General features: G+C 42.4%; 1 protein-coding gene across 2 annotated transcripts in view; it reads right to left on the bottom strand.

Moving 5' to 3' along the window:
- lrig1 (leucine-rich repeats and immunoglobulin-like domains 1) overlaps positions 1–13,943 on the bottom strand; it is a 47,418-nt gene extending 33,475 nt beyond the window's left edge. For both annotated transcript variants that reach the window (XM_044023375.1, XM_044023376.1), the window contains exon 1: positions 12,885–13,943. In XM_044023375.1, coding sequence (XP_043879310.1) covers positions 12,885–13,087 — 203 coding nt within the window. In that variant the 5' untranslated portion in view covers positions 13,088–13,943. The remainder of the gene's footprint in view (positions 1–12,884) is intronic.
- Positions 13,944–16,408: the final 2,465 nt, after the last annotated feature.

The following is a 16,408-nucleotide window of genomic DNA, read 5'->3' as shown; positions in this document are numbered from 1 at the left end:
CACACACACACACACACACACACAGCTCCTGCCAGTTGGCAGAGAGGAGGCTGCAGTGAGAGCGGTGTTTGTGTTTGTGTGGTGGGGTTTGGCTGCGCGAGACAAAGGGAGCCCACAGCTCCGAGCCGCCCGCCGCCGCCCGCCCCTCTGCCCCTCTGTCCAGACGTGAGAGACGGCCCAGGAATGTTTCACAGGCCTGCCGAGAGATGGCCGCTTGTTCCCAGAGACTGGGGGACACTTTTTACCTGATGCAACACATTCCTCGTCCCTCTTGTGCTGCAGTCAGTGGTCCCCGCAGAGACCGCGAGGGCAGTGGACAGTAGTTCAAATATGCCTTCACTAAAATAGCATTTTAGTGCTCCCAAAACACTGGTTCCATGTGAATTAAAAGAGTTCACAATTTCCCCTTCCACTAGTAGATACAAGCCTTATGCAGTACTGGATATATTTAAGTGGCAGTGGTAGCAGCACGATTGCAAAAAGTAGTTCCCGGTCATCCAGCTAAATCCACTGAAAGCTTGTTCTTTTGGATAAAAGGGCTTCAGTCAAGGAGATTGAAGAGACCGGGGTAAGTCCTGGTCTGGCATGAGCTCCATAGTGAAGTAACTTCATGCATACATTAAAGGAACACGTCATTTGTATTACTAGAATAGCGGGAGTAATTTTGAAACCTCAGTTTCCCCCGAGTTGATAAATATCTTCTTTCTTTTCTTTCTTACGTTCATATGAAGTTACGTGACCTCTTGTTCCAGAAGAATAAGACCCTAACATCCCAACATTGCAAAGGGTTAGGGGGATACCAAGAGGAAACACGCTGCTTTGGGTCCCATGTTGAAATGAAGAGACGAAGGAGGCGACAATGTATTTTGTACTCCAGCAGCAAAGAAGTATAACCGGCTGGATAGTTCTCAGTCACATTTGTTTTGTTCCTTAACTGTGACGGCAGAGCTCATTTGCATATTGGGGCTTCAATGAAGATGATTAAGACGAGCGTTTGGTCAGTGACTTGTGACATTTGTTATCAGGAACACTGTAGTTTGTTTTTTTCTAATACTTCTTATGCCTATCAATCTCAATCTGTGTCTCACTCTGCCGATTTCCCTTTCTTGTCTCCTGCGCTTGATTGCAGATAATGACAGTCTCCCTCCTCGGTTATTTCTACCTACTTTTGTGTGTGTGACAAGATAATAGCAGAGCATGCGCCTGCCCTCCAGGCACAGGCCTGACGTGGAGGTGTGCATGTGTGTCTATGTTATGATCACTTACCCAGGAACCTCCCATTGTGGCCTTGATCGCTAAATTGCCGTGTTCCCATCCCCCCACCCCCCCACCCTCAGCAGAATGACAGCAATTACCTCGTTATAGTGAAGTCGAGTGAAAACTCTAACAGGTTTTCCACGGGCTGCGTCCACAGTCATACAGATTCCTCTCTCTCTTTTTCTTTTGGCACAAATGTGACTCAAGAGTTTGACTTTTTATCTGTGAACGTCGCCGTCTGAGCACCGCTGTAGCATTTACAGGTGGAGGAAAGTCGCTGTGCACATAGATGAAAGTCACGTTTGAGAGGCAAACCTGCCATACTGGTGCTAAAGGCCACGGCAACAAACAAAACGAGTCCTTTGTTTGTGTGTGCGCAGACGTGCATGTGCCTCCCTTTCTCCGTCACCTATTATGTTTACATAACTCCTTCTCCCCCATCTTATTTCGGCCAGATTGATTTTCTTCCTGATCAGATGAGATAAGTTTCACAGTGCTTTAACACCTACTGTAAGAGGTTACCGTGATAACACCGGTTCTCCCCCCCCACACACACACACTTTCTCCTGTGGGGGTGGTGGTGGTGGGGGTGTGGGAGTGGAAGGTCACCAGTTGCCAGGCGTGGATAATGCTTTCCAGAAAATGACCCTACAATCATGCCATTTCTGGAGGAATTTGCCGAGCCGATCCCTGAAGCCTATAAGTCATTAGAGTTCCGGACGAGGGGTGAGACACAAACACACTAACCGTCCAAACAAGCCGTCAAACGCTGCGCAGCTCAACGACACGCAGGAAATAGACCTGCGATGGTCAAATTTACATAATGCAATTCAAGCAACTGATGCTGTGACTAAACATGGCAGGCACTACAAAGCCGTTTAGCTCTGAAAGCCCTGAAAGTTTCAAACACTGCATTCCACTGTATGGTACAACTAGTTTATACAGATGGGCGAGACTGTTTGACATTAGTCAGCCAGATCAAAATCTCAAGCTCTCTCTCTGCCAGGTACTTAACCATAGAGCCGCACACAGACGGTCATTTCAGGCTCAATCTTAAGCCAAATCCGGAATTTTCCCCCACTGATTTCCAGCTGCTGCGACTGAAGGAACCCATGTCTGATTTTCTACAGTAATCGCTGAGGCTTTTTAACTCTTTACAGAGATTTTACTCTCAGGCTCCACCTTCCTCCGCTGAGATTCTGAGAGATCTCAGGAGAGAGGATGAGGCTACATACATTCTACTGCATTTCTATATTTAAAAATACACAGCATTTTACCTCAGTTTCACAGCTGAAGTGCTTTTTAGCTAATGGGCCTAAAACAGAAGTTGATTCTCCTCCGCGTAATCAAGTTCCCGAAAGTTCTACTCGAGCAAGATGTTTTCAGGGGGAAAAAAAGAGGGACCTGAACCACAAAGCACCATGAGCTTTGGTTCATAACCGGAAAAATTGGATTGCAGTTAGAGGCAGCCAAAATGAGTTTCCTTCGCTAAGTGGCTCGGCTTAGCATGAGAGAATGTTTGAGGGGCTCAGACGTCCAGGACGAGCTTGGAGTAGTAGCACTTGTTTTGGGTCTTGTCAGGAAACCTCCTGGACGACCTTTCACAAAGGTCTTGGCATGTCCCACAGGGAGGAGGGCACCCCAGCACAGACTGAGAACCTGCTGCTGGAGAGATTATGAATCCCATGTAGCCCGGGAACGCCTCAGAATCCTGCGGCCCAAAGCGACAACGGCGAGTTCACGTCATTACAAAAGAACCTGCTCGGCTGCACGGCCCACAGACATGACGCTGCTTATTAGATACACAGGACCACGTCTGTTATCTAACCAAACTGTACCGGCCAAACATTTCAACTGTGCTAAAGTAAACGACTGACCATCACTGAGCACAAAGGTCAACATAACCCCCCGTCTGTCAGCTGATCTGAGGGCCGGTGTGGAACACACTCCCACTCCTCTTACCCTGCAACGGCCAGCACGACCCAAACCACACCTCTCCACACCAGAGTTTCTCAGTGAAACGCAACAGGAGCACAAAAACAACCAGGTTCCAACAAATGAATAACACAAGAACTGGAAACAAACGACCCGCCACCTGCAGCAAATAACAACGCACATAACTACTTAATTACTCAATTAACTGATGATAAGTGCTTAGCTCATTGATTGTGTCATCTGCTGTGAGATACGCGCTCCCTCTCCAGCCAAGAAGGTCCTTTTGTTTTTCTCTAGTGAGCGGGATTTATCACTGTTTATCACGTTTTAAAGACCAAACTAAATGAACTGCCGGCTCAACTGATAATCCGCCAACAACTGGAAGGAGAAACTGGGACTCCAGTGAAGGAAATCTTCAAAAGAGAAAAAAAGAAAGTGATAAAGTGAATAAAAGCCCTGCCTGAATCAGCTAAAGAGAAGAAAAAGTGCCTGCAGTCGACTGTCACGGCTGGACCACGCAGTCCACTGCACATATCAAACTCATTACAGGGCTTTAAGAAAATAGTTGTGTTACTGGTGCAGTGGGAGTAGAGGCAAAGCTGAGGTGATGTCATGGCGTATGACACGATGCTTGTACTGTAAGTCAGCGCATGGTCTGTGTGTGTGTGTGTGTGTGGGAGGACGAGAGCGGCGACTCTCACACACACACACACACACACAGAGGTACATCACCATTATCTGTCCCCCGTTTCTTTTGTGGATAAACGCAGCGTGAACTTTGCTCCCTGGAAGTGTGAAGTGATGTCAGGGACGAGACTCCTGCGGCCCAGCTGCGAGACAAAGGCCCTTTAATGTGGTCGATTTCAGAGCGTCATAAAACTGGTCAAATAATAACCCGTGTCAGAGCACACGCACACGCGCGCACACACGCACACACACACACACACACATCCTGTCATTAAAGGCCAGTTTATTGCCAGGCAACTGCAGTGAGAGTGTACACAAGGCTAACACCAGCTCCAGCCCACCGGTTTCTTTACACGCCAGTCAAACAGAGGAAGGAAAGTGAACGAGAGCTTATCAAACCTGACAAGGTTAAAAGCATAAGCCGGCGAACAAGATAAAATGTGATTGTTGATTATTTTCCTCGATTCATTGGAGTACTTGTTTGCTCCATGAAATGCCAGGAAAATGTTGAAAAATGTTGATCAGTGTTTGCCAAAGCTTGTCATGATGATGTTCTCCAGTGTCTTGTTTTGTCTACAAAGCTAAAATGATTCAGTTCTCATGATTTTCTTATTAAACGCGTTGTGTTGCAGACGTATTTTAGTTTGGTTTGGTCCAGCTCGTCTCTTCTCTGGACTTCATAGAATCCTTTTGTTCCAGATTATACCGGTCGGGTTTTACACGTTTGCGTTCGCGGCGCACGCAGGCGTATTGGTCGGTTCAGTGTTCTTTCTTAGTTTAACGTGTATTTTCATAATCGGAAAATTAAACTCTCAACGTGACGCTTAAATAAATACTGTAAGAAGACCAGAAATATGATTTGCTGTGCAATATCTGCAGGGTGAGAAGGACTTAGGTGTAAGATCAAAGACACGTAGCACTGGGAATCTGCATGACAGACTCCCATCCCCACCAACACACACACACACACACACACAACAAAGGAGCAACCCTTGAAATCACTCCTGCTCGGAGCGTGACTGAGTTTCTGAAGTTTTTCCGAGGCAGGAAGGCGGCCCACATCTTGGGAACATGTGCGCTGCTGCTGCTGCTGCTGCTGCTGCTGCTGCTGCTGCTGCTGGTTTGGGGCTAAAAAGCAGGAGATGAAGTGGAGCGCTCTGAAAACAAACAGGGAGAAGGTTGGGGAGAGGGTCGACGCTGGCCCGAGGCGCGGCATGTGAGCGGTCAGTGGTCTTGTGATGCCAACGCAGGTAACTCCGGGTGAGAAACACAGAGACGCTCATTGTGGCGTCTACGGCGTCACACTGAGGCTACGGCTAATGACTGCTTTGATTTCAGCGATGAATCCGTTGATTATTTTCTGGATTCATCGAATACATTTGTTCCACAAGGTTTCCCGAACCTTGAGATGATGATGATGTTCTCAAATGTCCGACTTTGTCCACAAACCAGAAAATAAGAAGCTGAAGAACTTTAAACATTTAAAAAAAACACTCAGAACAGTTGTTTAAATGAATATTTGTTCAACAATCAATGAATCGCGGCGGCCGTACATTGTCGTGTCATTTGTAACAAACGGCGCCAGACTCCTTCATTAAGGGCAAAAAAGGAAATGAGCGCAGCAACATAAACACTGTACGTCTCTGAGTGAGGCTATTGTTGTAGCGCCGACCTCGTGCTCCCCGACTTCAAAGTGAAGACGGATCGTTCAGTTCAAATATTCCCGGCTTTATTGTTTATTATGCTAGCAGAGCGATAATTAGACTGCAGACAGTGGAAGGGAGAAGTGTCTCGATGGTCGGGCCCGCACTATCTTTATGATCTAATTGCATGCAAATGTGAGGCCGTCTAGACTCTCTGAGATGCCCCTTCAGAAAGTTTAAGAAAAGTACAAAGGCATATTTTAAAGGGAGAGCGTCGAGAGAGAGAGAGAGAAAATGTTTGGCCCTCACAGTGCACTCACAGTTCCACTGGCCTGTTTTCTGGGGAGACGTTGCTTCACTTGCACAGTACCTCTCACTCTCCGTCCAAGTCACGCTTTTTTTTTTCTGCCTAACATCTTCTCCAGATTCTCCAAACGCTTACCAGATGTAGAGCATTCACAGATGATTCATCGATCAAGCTCACTTTGTAGACACCGACTTCAGGGGAGAGGGAAAGGTGGAAAAAAAAAAAAATTCAACTTGGCACTCTTCACGTGTCTTCACAAAAGGCTTGTCCATTCCACCGCCTGGATTCCTGCAGAATGACTTGTGGCAACAGCTGTTTGATTGTCATTAAATCCACCGCGAGGCCTCTGACTTTATCTATTGTTATGAGGGCAGCCGGGCCTAACATTAGAGGGCCTAACTTTTTTAAAAATTTCATGTTGCATGAATCATCTTGTCTGCCCGGAGGAGGAGAATATACAAAAAAAAAATTAGTCAAGGCTTTAAAGTTTACACGTGGGAAATCACTGTAAACGACACAAAGCACCCCGTTGGAGAGCAGCTGATAAACTGGCTCCTCGTGTTTTTAAATATCCACCAGAACACAGGCAAAGGTCATGAAAACTGTGACAATAAACAAACTTGGTATAATCACTAGCACTACCGCAAGATTACAAGGCTGCGTAGTGAGAAATGCTCTGGAAACCACAAGGGGTTCAGGCCTGCTGAGTGCTGCTGCTGCTGAGTGCTGCTGCTGAGTGCTGCTGCTGCTGAGTGCTGCTGCTGCTGCTGCTGCTGCGATTGTGAAGCTTAATCTTTGTCTATAAGTCAAGACTTGTGCCAATTATTAACGTCTACAGCCATTTCAAGCAAAGACACGATTCTTGATTCTCCAACCGTGTAACAAACATTCTTCTCCCGTAAAGAAGAAATAAGCAGTAACCACAAACATGACTCAGCTAAAATGCTGTAACTGATTTTAATTCACATTTTTGTCTGTCCAAAGTCTGAGCCAATGCTTTTTCCTTGTCCGATACCAATGTCACAAACCTGAGTATCTACCAATACCTATTATAGTCCAATAAGTCACTTAAATCTTTAATAATCAATTATTTGTCAATTATTTATTTAATCGTCAACTATTTTGATTACAGATTTTTGGCTTTTTCGGCTTCTTAAATATGAATATTTACTGGTTTATTTGCTTCTTTAGTTTGTGGAAAAAAAATGATGACACTGTATGGACCGAACTGAGAGAATAATCCACAGATGAATCGGTAGTTGCAGGCCATTTCAAAGACGTACTTCTCTAACAGTGTAACAAATACTCTTCTCCCATAAAAGAAGAAATGACTCGGCTGAAAAGCTGATTTTTTTTTTAGAACATTAAAGAGAAAGATTGTGCAGAGAAAGTTCTGTTTCCCTGTGTGGACAAGGCTGTACTTACTAACAGCAGAAATAGTCATGAAAGAAAAGCCAAGAGGCTTCCATTCCATAACCCTGCCAAAAAAAGAAGTCTGCATGCTTTATTTTTAAAAAGTAAAGACGGAGTACAACAAAGAGGACATGTCGCACACCGTGTGTCTTTAAAACACATGTGACTGTGGTTCTGGATTAAGCCCAGCGAGAGACAACTTTCACCAACAGTTTGAAGGCAGAAGTAGCAACAGACCGAGCGTGACATTGACAAAACGCGCCCCCAGCCCCACATACACACACATTATTCCTCAGTCCCCCCAGGCCAGGTGATCTGCATCTACGCTCACTTTCCAACCAGTCCACAACCAGCCAGCCGAGCTCCCAGTTCCCAGTCAGGAAACCACCAACACAAACCCATTTCCTGTGGGCAGAAGCCAAAACCAACTATCGGGGGCGGTGTTTACCAACAGGGCTGTGCTGCGAGGTTTACGGCGACGGCTCAGGGTTGAGTCGCAGCAGAACCTCCGGGTAGAGACTGTGCATTAGGAAACCACACGACAAATGCTAGGTTACGAAGAAGGCGATCAATCAACGTTGAGGGCTTCCGTTGGCTTTTCACCACCACTTCTGCCTGTACGTTACCATCCTGGGAATTATCTCCTCATCTTATTAGCAAAACGAGAATATGAATATCTGAGAGGAGAATATGAGAAAGAAACTGGCTTTTTCTTCATGTATTAAATCCTTTTTTACTTTTAGAGACGCTTGAATGTAAGAAAGAATTGAACTGGCTGGTGCAGCCACGGCCAAGCGTATGGAGGGAACGTAGCTTGGAGGGTTGCTACCCAAACCCAATTGGTCATTGTTAATTGGACGTTCTAAATTGTTAGGGCCGTGATATCTGAAAAAATTGTTAACTAATCTTTCCCCCAAACCCCGAAATGTTGACATTCTCAAATGTCTTGTTTTGTATTAATGATTTCTTTCTTATATATGGGGCAAAGAAACCAGAAATGATTCACATTTGACCCCAGGTTAATGGGCATGCTGCATCAGGAAGGACACGCGGTGTAAAAAAATCTCAAAAGAAGAAAGAAAGTAGCTAGCGGACGCCATGTATCTGCTCCACATCCGACCACGCGCTATCACAGCAGAAATCAGTAATGCTTGTGCTATTATTTAATTGCAAAATCCCATTAAAGCACTCGCACTGTGGGCAAAAGTGCCTTTAATACACATTACCGCGGCCGCAAATAAGATAAGGCATCGCTCCTGAGAGGCAACATGCCACTTGCGTGAAAGCAAACTTGCTTTGAATGTTATTAGGCTATTCATCCATCAAGATGGTAGTCAGTTTATTAAATGTCATACGCACTGATGTGAACCAGCACAGGATGTGTCTAAAAAAGACTTTTGGGGGGGAACTGTGTGCGTCAGCCAATGCTATATCATCAATGTTCTTAATGAAGAGAAGTCACTTTTTTGCTCTCCCACAACCTGCAACCAACCATCCTTCAATCCTTCCAGGACATACCAACACGATTGTTTCCCTGAGCCTCATCAAGGCCACTTCCCTCACAGGGGACCGTTAAAAATCACAGTCCCAGGAGCAGATTATTTTGACAAGTGGAAGGGATTAGGGGTCTCTTCCTTCACCTGAAGCCAAACGACTGTGTGTGATGGATAAACGATCAGAACGTCCCCTCCAGCAGTCTGTCCAATCGTCTCTGGACAGACGTTTTAAAAATCAACAACACAGATTTTGACCGTGGACTGTATGAGTTAACCAAAACTTCCCTAAATGTACATTTAGCCTCCACTTAATTCAGCAACAATAAACTTGTGGTGCCCTTTTACTGACAATCTGTGAAACCACAACATCAAGAATGACTTGCTTGCTTTTCATCATCATTTTAAACCGCAAATAAACCCCACAATAAATCATTTCACGAGACATAAATCACCATTAGTGGTGGGGGAAAACTTGCTCTTGTAGACATGTTTTCTTGTTAAAACAAACGTGGTTGGTTGAGGCTGCCAGACTGAAATTATTTTTCATGATCAAATTATCCGTGGATTAATTTCTTGATGAATCGATTCATTGTTTGGTCCATAAAATATCAGAAAATGCTGTAATGATGATGACGTTCTCAAATGTCTTCTTTAGTCCACAAACCAAAAGTTCTTGTTTGAATGATTTCTTTGTTCTATGGAGCAAAAGAAAGCAGATTATTCACATTTAAGAAGCTGGAAATCAATAAATAGATTGTCAAAATAGTTAGGCGATTGATTTGAAGTCATTGAATGATCCATAAATAGACTATAATAGCGAATATTGTTCCCAAAGAGAGGATGACTGAAGCCACAGCTACTTGCAGTCATTTAGAGCTACAACTAATGAGTATTTGAATGAATCTGTTTGCTGTTTGCTCCATCAAATGTTGATTAGTGTTCCCCGAACCAAGGTAATGATGATGTTCCCAATGATCTTAATGATTTCTTTGTTATATGGAGCAAACAATCGGAAAAGAAAATCTACGTTTATGAAGCTTAAAAATCAACGAGATTGTTGTAACTGTTGAATTGATCATCAAAACAGTTGGTGATTCATTTAGTCATCGATTAACTGCGTCAGTCCCACACACGTCAAATTTACAGCCAGCAAAGCAGAACATAGAAAACTCTTCACCTCCACATGTGGTTCAGCACCAAACACATGCATAAGTACAAAATAACCAGAGGGATTCTTGTTAATCAACAACTGCCATCACAAATGTTTCAGCTATTTACAGTCAAAGCCGACTACAGGTGCTGAGATTACTGAGATTTTCTACAAGTGTTTCATCTGCAATATGAGAAAGCTGACCTGTGTGGCTGACCTGTCCTCCCTATCACTACTATTACTACTGCTGCTGCTGCTGCTGCTGCCTCCCTGGGGTAAATATAACAGAGACAGTTGACTCCACACTGATTTCACTTGGCTCAAATGCCTGCAGAGGTGGACAAACACACTTTATTTTAAAACTAAATAAAGCACTGTGCACAGCAAGGTTGGGCCGATACATCAGGATTTTATCTATATATCGTGACATATTGGGTTATGACGTTTCCTGGTTTTGCTTATTATAATAAATGTGTGAAATACACTAAATGTCACATATGTTGATTAGAAAATGAATGGAATCGAACCAAAATGATATTTAAAAAAAAAGTTGTGGAGTAACACTTCTTTAACTTTAAGCCTCATTATTTGTGTTATAGCAGAATTTGAGGCAATTTTGTTGTTTCTAGTCCTTCATTTAACATTAAAAAGCCAAAGAAATGAACTTTTCATGAGTATAGCTCTAAATCAACACTTAAAAGGGATTGTAATTATTATCACTTTTGCATTGTAAAAAATGATGTGTGCCCAAGGACTACTTTAAACGGAAAATTACCGCTTAATCCAAAACCACCAGGAGTTATTTTAACTACTCAAACAGACATAACTTAAGCGCAGGTTACTTTATTACAGGATCAAGTCGAGCCACAAGTGAAATTGTTCTTGCTTGTCTCTTTTGGTTTACTGTAATCATCCACTGATCTGGCTCATTTACAGGCCTCGGAGGAAGAAATGGAAGCTGGTTCCCTTTGAGCTGGCTGCCAACATGATGTGACTATCTCAAGTGGTGTGGAAATATGCAACCTAGGTGTTTCAAAAGATAATTCTAAGCCATAAAGCCATTCCCTTTGAAAACAACAAGATTGCGGGTCCTTAAATCTCCACCGATAAGGTTTGACCGAGATAAAAACGACAGGGCTCGTGCAGAATCGCTGCACGGCCTGAAAAAAAAAAAAAGGTTCCAGAGCAGCTGCTTCGGCCGGGACAGCCGTCCCCACAATAGCTGTCCACTCTCCACGAGGACAGGAAGAGCAGTGTGTGTGTGTGTACATGCGTGATGAACAGCGTCAGCACTTGAACTTGGGTAAGTGGTGCTTCAGGGCAGCGAGTCCCCGCGAACACAAGTGCCGTTATTCATGTTTTTGGAGGAGTTTTAAAAAGTCGCATTCCCGCATTTCCCCGGGGAAGACAAACGGCCTAACACAGGAACCTGGGAGCCGGACTAGTCTTTGGTCCTAACCCACATTCCCCGCTCGACACACACACACACACACACACAAGCAGATGCCTAAATGTCAGGGAGGATTCACTGCTGCCACTGGACACTGTGGTGAACAGGAGGCTGATTGAGAGCACAGAGGCCAGTGTTTGTCTGTAAACAAACTCTGTCATTCAGCTTGATAAGCGCTGAGTTTCCCCACAGACTCCAGGGTGTTTCATGAAAAAAAAAAAAATGTCCCAAATTGACTCATTTCCTAAATGAGTTGACGGACAGAGGGTTTCACAACTGTTGTCAGTCTGACCCGGAGGAACCACTGCTCCATTCACAAGAAATCTAATTTGTCGTCCACGGCTGGAGAGACAAAGATGTGCAACAGGGAGTTACCGTCATAAATCAGCCTGAATAAAGCAGAGGTTTATTTGTTATGACATGTTTGGGTCTACGTGTTTACACACAATGAGCGCTCAGCTTGTTCAGTTAAACACTGAGAATAATAATAATAATGATACCTTTAAAAGAGAGCCACATTAGAATGTACATATCGTGTACGCAGGTGTCAGAATCCATAAAAATCCAACGGAAATACGCTTGTGTTTCTGCCCAATTCTTAAATATAACAACTGTCACAGCAAAGACAAATGCTTACGTCCTACAAAAAAGTTACTGTTATGGGGAATGAACAGACACAACTACAGTGACAGATGAACGCAACAGGGATTTAGAGACACTAAAGGTTATTATTGTGCATCGTAACAACGTGTTAATAAAGTTTTACTTTAGCAATGCATCATTTTGTTGAATTTTGGTAAAAGTAATGCCTCTTTAGTTAGTCACTGACATCTGTTTCATGCACTTTTCCTGAGTTTGTGGACACCCATCAAAACGACCACAACAACCTGGTTTCCAATCTAATAGAGTGCAAAATTGAAACTAAATTTAAGGAACTTGGTGGAAGTTCACCAAGCGACGCAGCAGGTGCCACGAAATTTGACTAAAAAGCGTAAGGGGGTGCAAATTGATGACGTAAATAAAAAGCGTTTGCCTGGTTTGCACTAGTTAGTCGAGGAATGTTGCTTCTGCATTTCTTTCTGTTATCAGTCCATTGAAATGCAAAGTCTGTTTCCACGGAACTATTTCGAATTTACATTTTGTCCATATGCCAATTTCCGCCCCTCCCTACAGTGTAGAAACTTTTGCAGCGGGAATATTTTTTTTTTTTACATATTCTTGTCAAACTCTGCTTCCATTCATTTCTTTTTTATATATCTTTTATGCAAAACCACTTCAAAGTATCGTGTATCGCGGTTATTTGTGTCACGATAATCGCGACAGGGAAGAAAAAAAGTCCCAAAAATCAAAAATCAAAATTCCCCGGGAGAAAAACTCAAAGCAGTTGAGCTCCACTCTCTGACATGTTCTTAAAACGGGTTTTATGGAATAATACAAGTTTCTACTCAAGTATTCACACACTTTACAAATACAGTTGCCCCCCCTCGTGATGGGCTGGTCAATAAATAGGCTCGTGGGGCAACAACTCACTCAGCGCTTTACTTACAAGGAAACAGTCCGGGCAGGAAGGTCCAGAGGCGTAGCTGTCAGCTCCAGGCTGCTACAGTCCACCGAATCCCCGCTGCAGGTACAGTTCTGGGCACACGGCAGCTCTGAGGTGAACCCGTCAGTGCCGAACACTTGGACCGTGAGAAATAAACAAAAAACACCAACACAAACAGATCCAAATCGTCCCGGGGACGCCGCCATTTTGTATCCAGCTTTTTAACACAGCGCGGCCGCGGAGCTCTCCTTCTCCTCGTCGCCCCCCTCCTCCTCCTCCTCCTCCTCCTCCTACCACCGCCACACAAGCCGGAATATTAACGTCGCTTGGGGGGAAAACGTGTGGCTTTTAACAGCACATGAACTATCTCCCTGGCACCAAAGGGCTGGTAAATATCACCACCATGGCGCAGTGAAAGTCAGCGTGTTTTCCATCCTGGTCATTTTTAAGTCCCAACTTTCTCCTCTGCTTTGGTTTGTGTGGCGAAAGAAAATCTCAGCTGGGTTTTAGAATGAATGTAATATCGCTAAAGTTACACTTATATTTCTTTAAAAAAAAAAAAGAAATAAAGAAAGAAAAGTGGTTCAGTTTGACTTCATTCTACTGGGCTACAGGTTCTGGTGACATGTTTGGAAACACGTTTTTAAAAAAAAGCTCTGAAACTAAGCTCCAGTTCAACACTCGCTGTCGTGAAAGTCCCACACGGAGACGAAATGATATTTAAGACGAGTTAAGTCCCGTAGCAGCGATGTCGTAAAGCCCGAACCGGAGCGCTGCTCTCGTTCTCTGCGCGCATTCAAGTCCAAAATCTCAACAGCAGCAACTCCGCCGCCGCCGCCGCCGCCGAGTACAATCCAAGTTAGAGGCTCCAGGAAAAGTCAACCAGCGGCTTCTCAGGTGCACTTTACCGCCGCACACAGTCCCGACGATACGGCATGTAGTAGAACCAGAGTGTCCCTCTCTTCTCCCTCCGACCGCCAGTGTGACTTTTCCCTTCTCTGGAGTAACTTTTCCTTTTTTCCCCCCTCTGGGTGATCGCTGGGTCCCCACGTTGGATGCACAACAGCGATTCCAGGTACCCGCCCCCCCGGCTCGCGGCGATTTGCTGTTGCCGCCTGACGGACACGTCGACGCCCAATCGCGATTGGTCGTCGCGCGCCGTCGGGGAGTCGGCAGAGCTGTCACTCAGCGGTTTGCGTGGCCCCGCCCCTCTTTCCCACCCCGGGGTGTGAAACCGCACCACCTCCTCCTCTCACTCTCGCTGCTTCTTAAAGGGACAATCACCCAGATCATGCGCTGTAATCGCATTATAACAAGCCTTAATAGCATAATTGGTGTGTGTGTGTGTGTGCGTGTGTGCGCCGCCGTCGCAGCTTCAGCCAAAGTGTTTGTCCGCGGGACTGAATTCAAAATAACGAGCGTGTGAAAATAAATATTATAGCAAAAAGTTAAAAAGGGAAGCGAATTCAAAAACTTTGTTTCCACCAGATCATGTGCAGAGAGTTTGGAGGATTAAAGGCACAGTAGGCAAAATTCTTTTTTACTATATTGCTGAGCAATAAGTATGTAAAAGAAGAGTAAGTAAAATTCTTAAAGAATGTGACATTCACTGTACTTATCAAAGGATCTGATATAAAATGTACTCAGGTTTTCAAAGTAAAAGTATTAAAGAACAAAGAGTCAGGAGTAAGGATTTAGCGATACTGGCTCAGTGGTAGGGTGAGTTGTCTTACAACTGGAAGGTTGGGGGCTCAATTCCTGGCTCTGCTCAATACTGCTAAATACTAAAACTAAACTTGTCCAGATGCAGAACATGCTGCAAATCAATAAACGTGGACGCCATCATGGACAAAGACTGTGCTTGAATTTGAGGGTACAGGTCCTGGAATGTCCCTGAATTTGATGTCAATATATAAGTATTATTAATGACCTACAAATGAAACTACAATCTTTGATGTCAAATGAAACTACAATCTTTGATGTCAATATATAAGTATTATTAGTGACCTACAAATGAAACTACAATCTTTGATGTCAATATATAAGTATTATTAATGACCTACAAATGAAACTACAATCTTTGATGTCAATATATAAGTATTATTAATGACCTACAAATGAAACTACAATCTTTGATGTCAATATATAAGTATTATTAATGACCTACAAATGAAACTTCAATCTTTGATGTCAATATATAAGTATTATTAGTAACCTACAAATGAAACTTCAATCTTTGATGTCAATATATAAGTATTATTAGTGACCTACAAATGAAACTTCAATCTTTGATGTCAATATATAAGTATTATTATTACAAATGAAACCAATCTTTGATGTCAATATATAAGTATTATTAGTGACCTACAAATGAAACTTCAATCTTTGATGTCAATATATAAGTATTATTAGTGACTACAAATGAAACTACAATCTTTGATCAATATATAAGTATTATTAGTGACCTACAAATGAAACTACAATCTTTGATGTCAATATATAAGTATTATTAATGACCTACAAATGAAACTACAATCTTTGATGTCAATATATAAGTATTATTAATGACCTACAAATGAAACTTCAATCTTTGATGTCAATATATAAGTATTATTAATGACCTACAAATGAAACTACAATCTTTGATGTCAACATATAAGTATTATTAATGACCTACAAATGAAACTACAATCTTTGATGTCAACATATAAGCATTATTATGACCTACAAATGAAACTACAATCTTTGATGTCAATATATAAGTATTATTAATGACCTACAAATGAAACTACAATCTTTGATGTCAATATATAAGTATTATTAATGACCTACAAATGAAACTACAGTCTTTGATGTCAATATATAAGTATTATTAGTGACCTACAAATGAAACTACAGTCTTTGATGTCAATATATAAGTATTATTAGTGACCTACAAATGTATTATTAGTGACCTACAAATGAAACTACACCTTTGATGTCAATATATAAGTATTATTAGTGACCTACAAATGAAACTACAATCTTTGATGTCAATATATAAGTATTATTAATGACCTACAAATGAAACTACAATCTTTGATGTCAATATATAAGTATTATTAATAACCTACAAATGAAACTACAATCTTTGATGTCAATATATAAGTATTATTAATGACCTACAAATGAAACTTCAATCTTTGATGTCAATATATAAGTATTATTAGTGACCTACAAATGAAACTACAATCTTTGATGTCAATATATAAGTATTATTAATGACCTACAAAAAACTACAATCTTTGATGTCAATATATAAGTATTATTAATGACCTACAAATGAAACTACAATCTTTGATGTCAACATATAAGTATTATTAATGACCTACAAATGAAACTACAATCTTTGATGTCAATATAAGTATTATTAATAACCTACAAATGAAACTACAATCTTTGATGTCAATATATAAGTATTATTAGTGACCTACAAATGAAACTACAATCTTTGATGTCAATATATAAGTATTATTAGTGACCTACAA

Source organism: Solea senegalensis, linkage group LG4, assembly GCF_019176455.1.
Source record: "Solea senegalensis isolate Sse05_10M linkage group LG4, IFAPA_SoseM_1, whole genome shotgun sequence".
NCBI lineage: Eukaryota > Metazoa > Chordata > Actinopteri > Pleuronectiformes > Soleidae > Solea > Solea senegalensis.
Note: the sequence above shows the minus strand (reverse complement) of the source record. Positions and strands in the feature narration are given on the sequence as shown.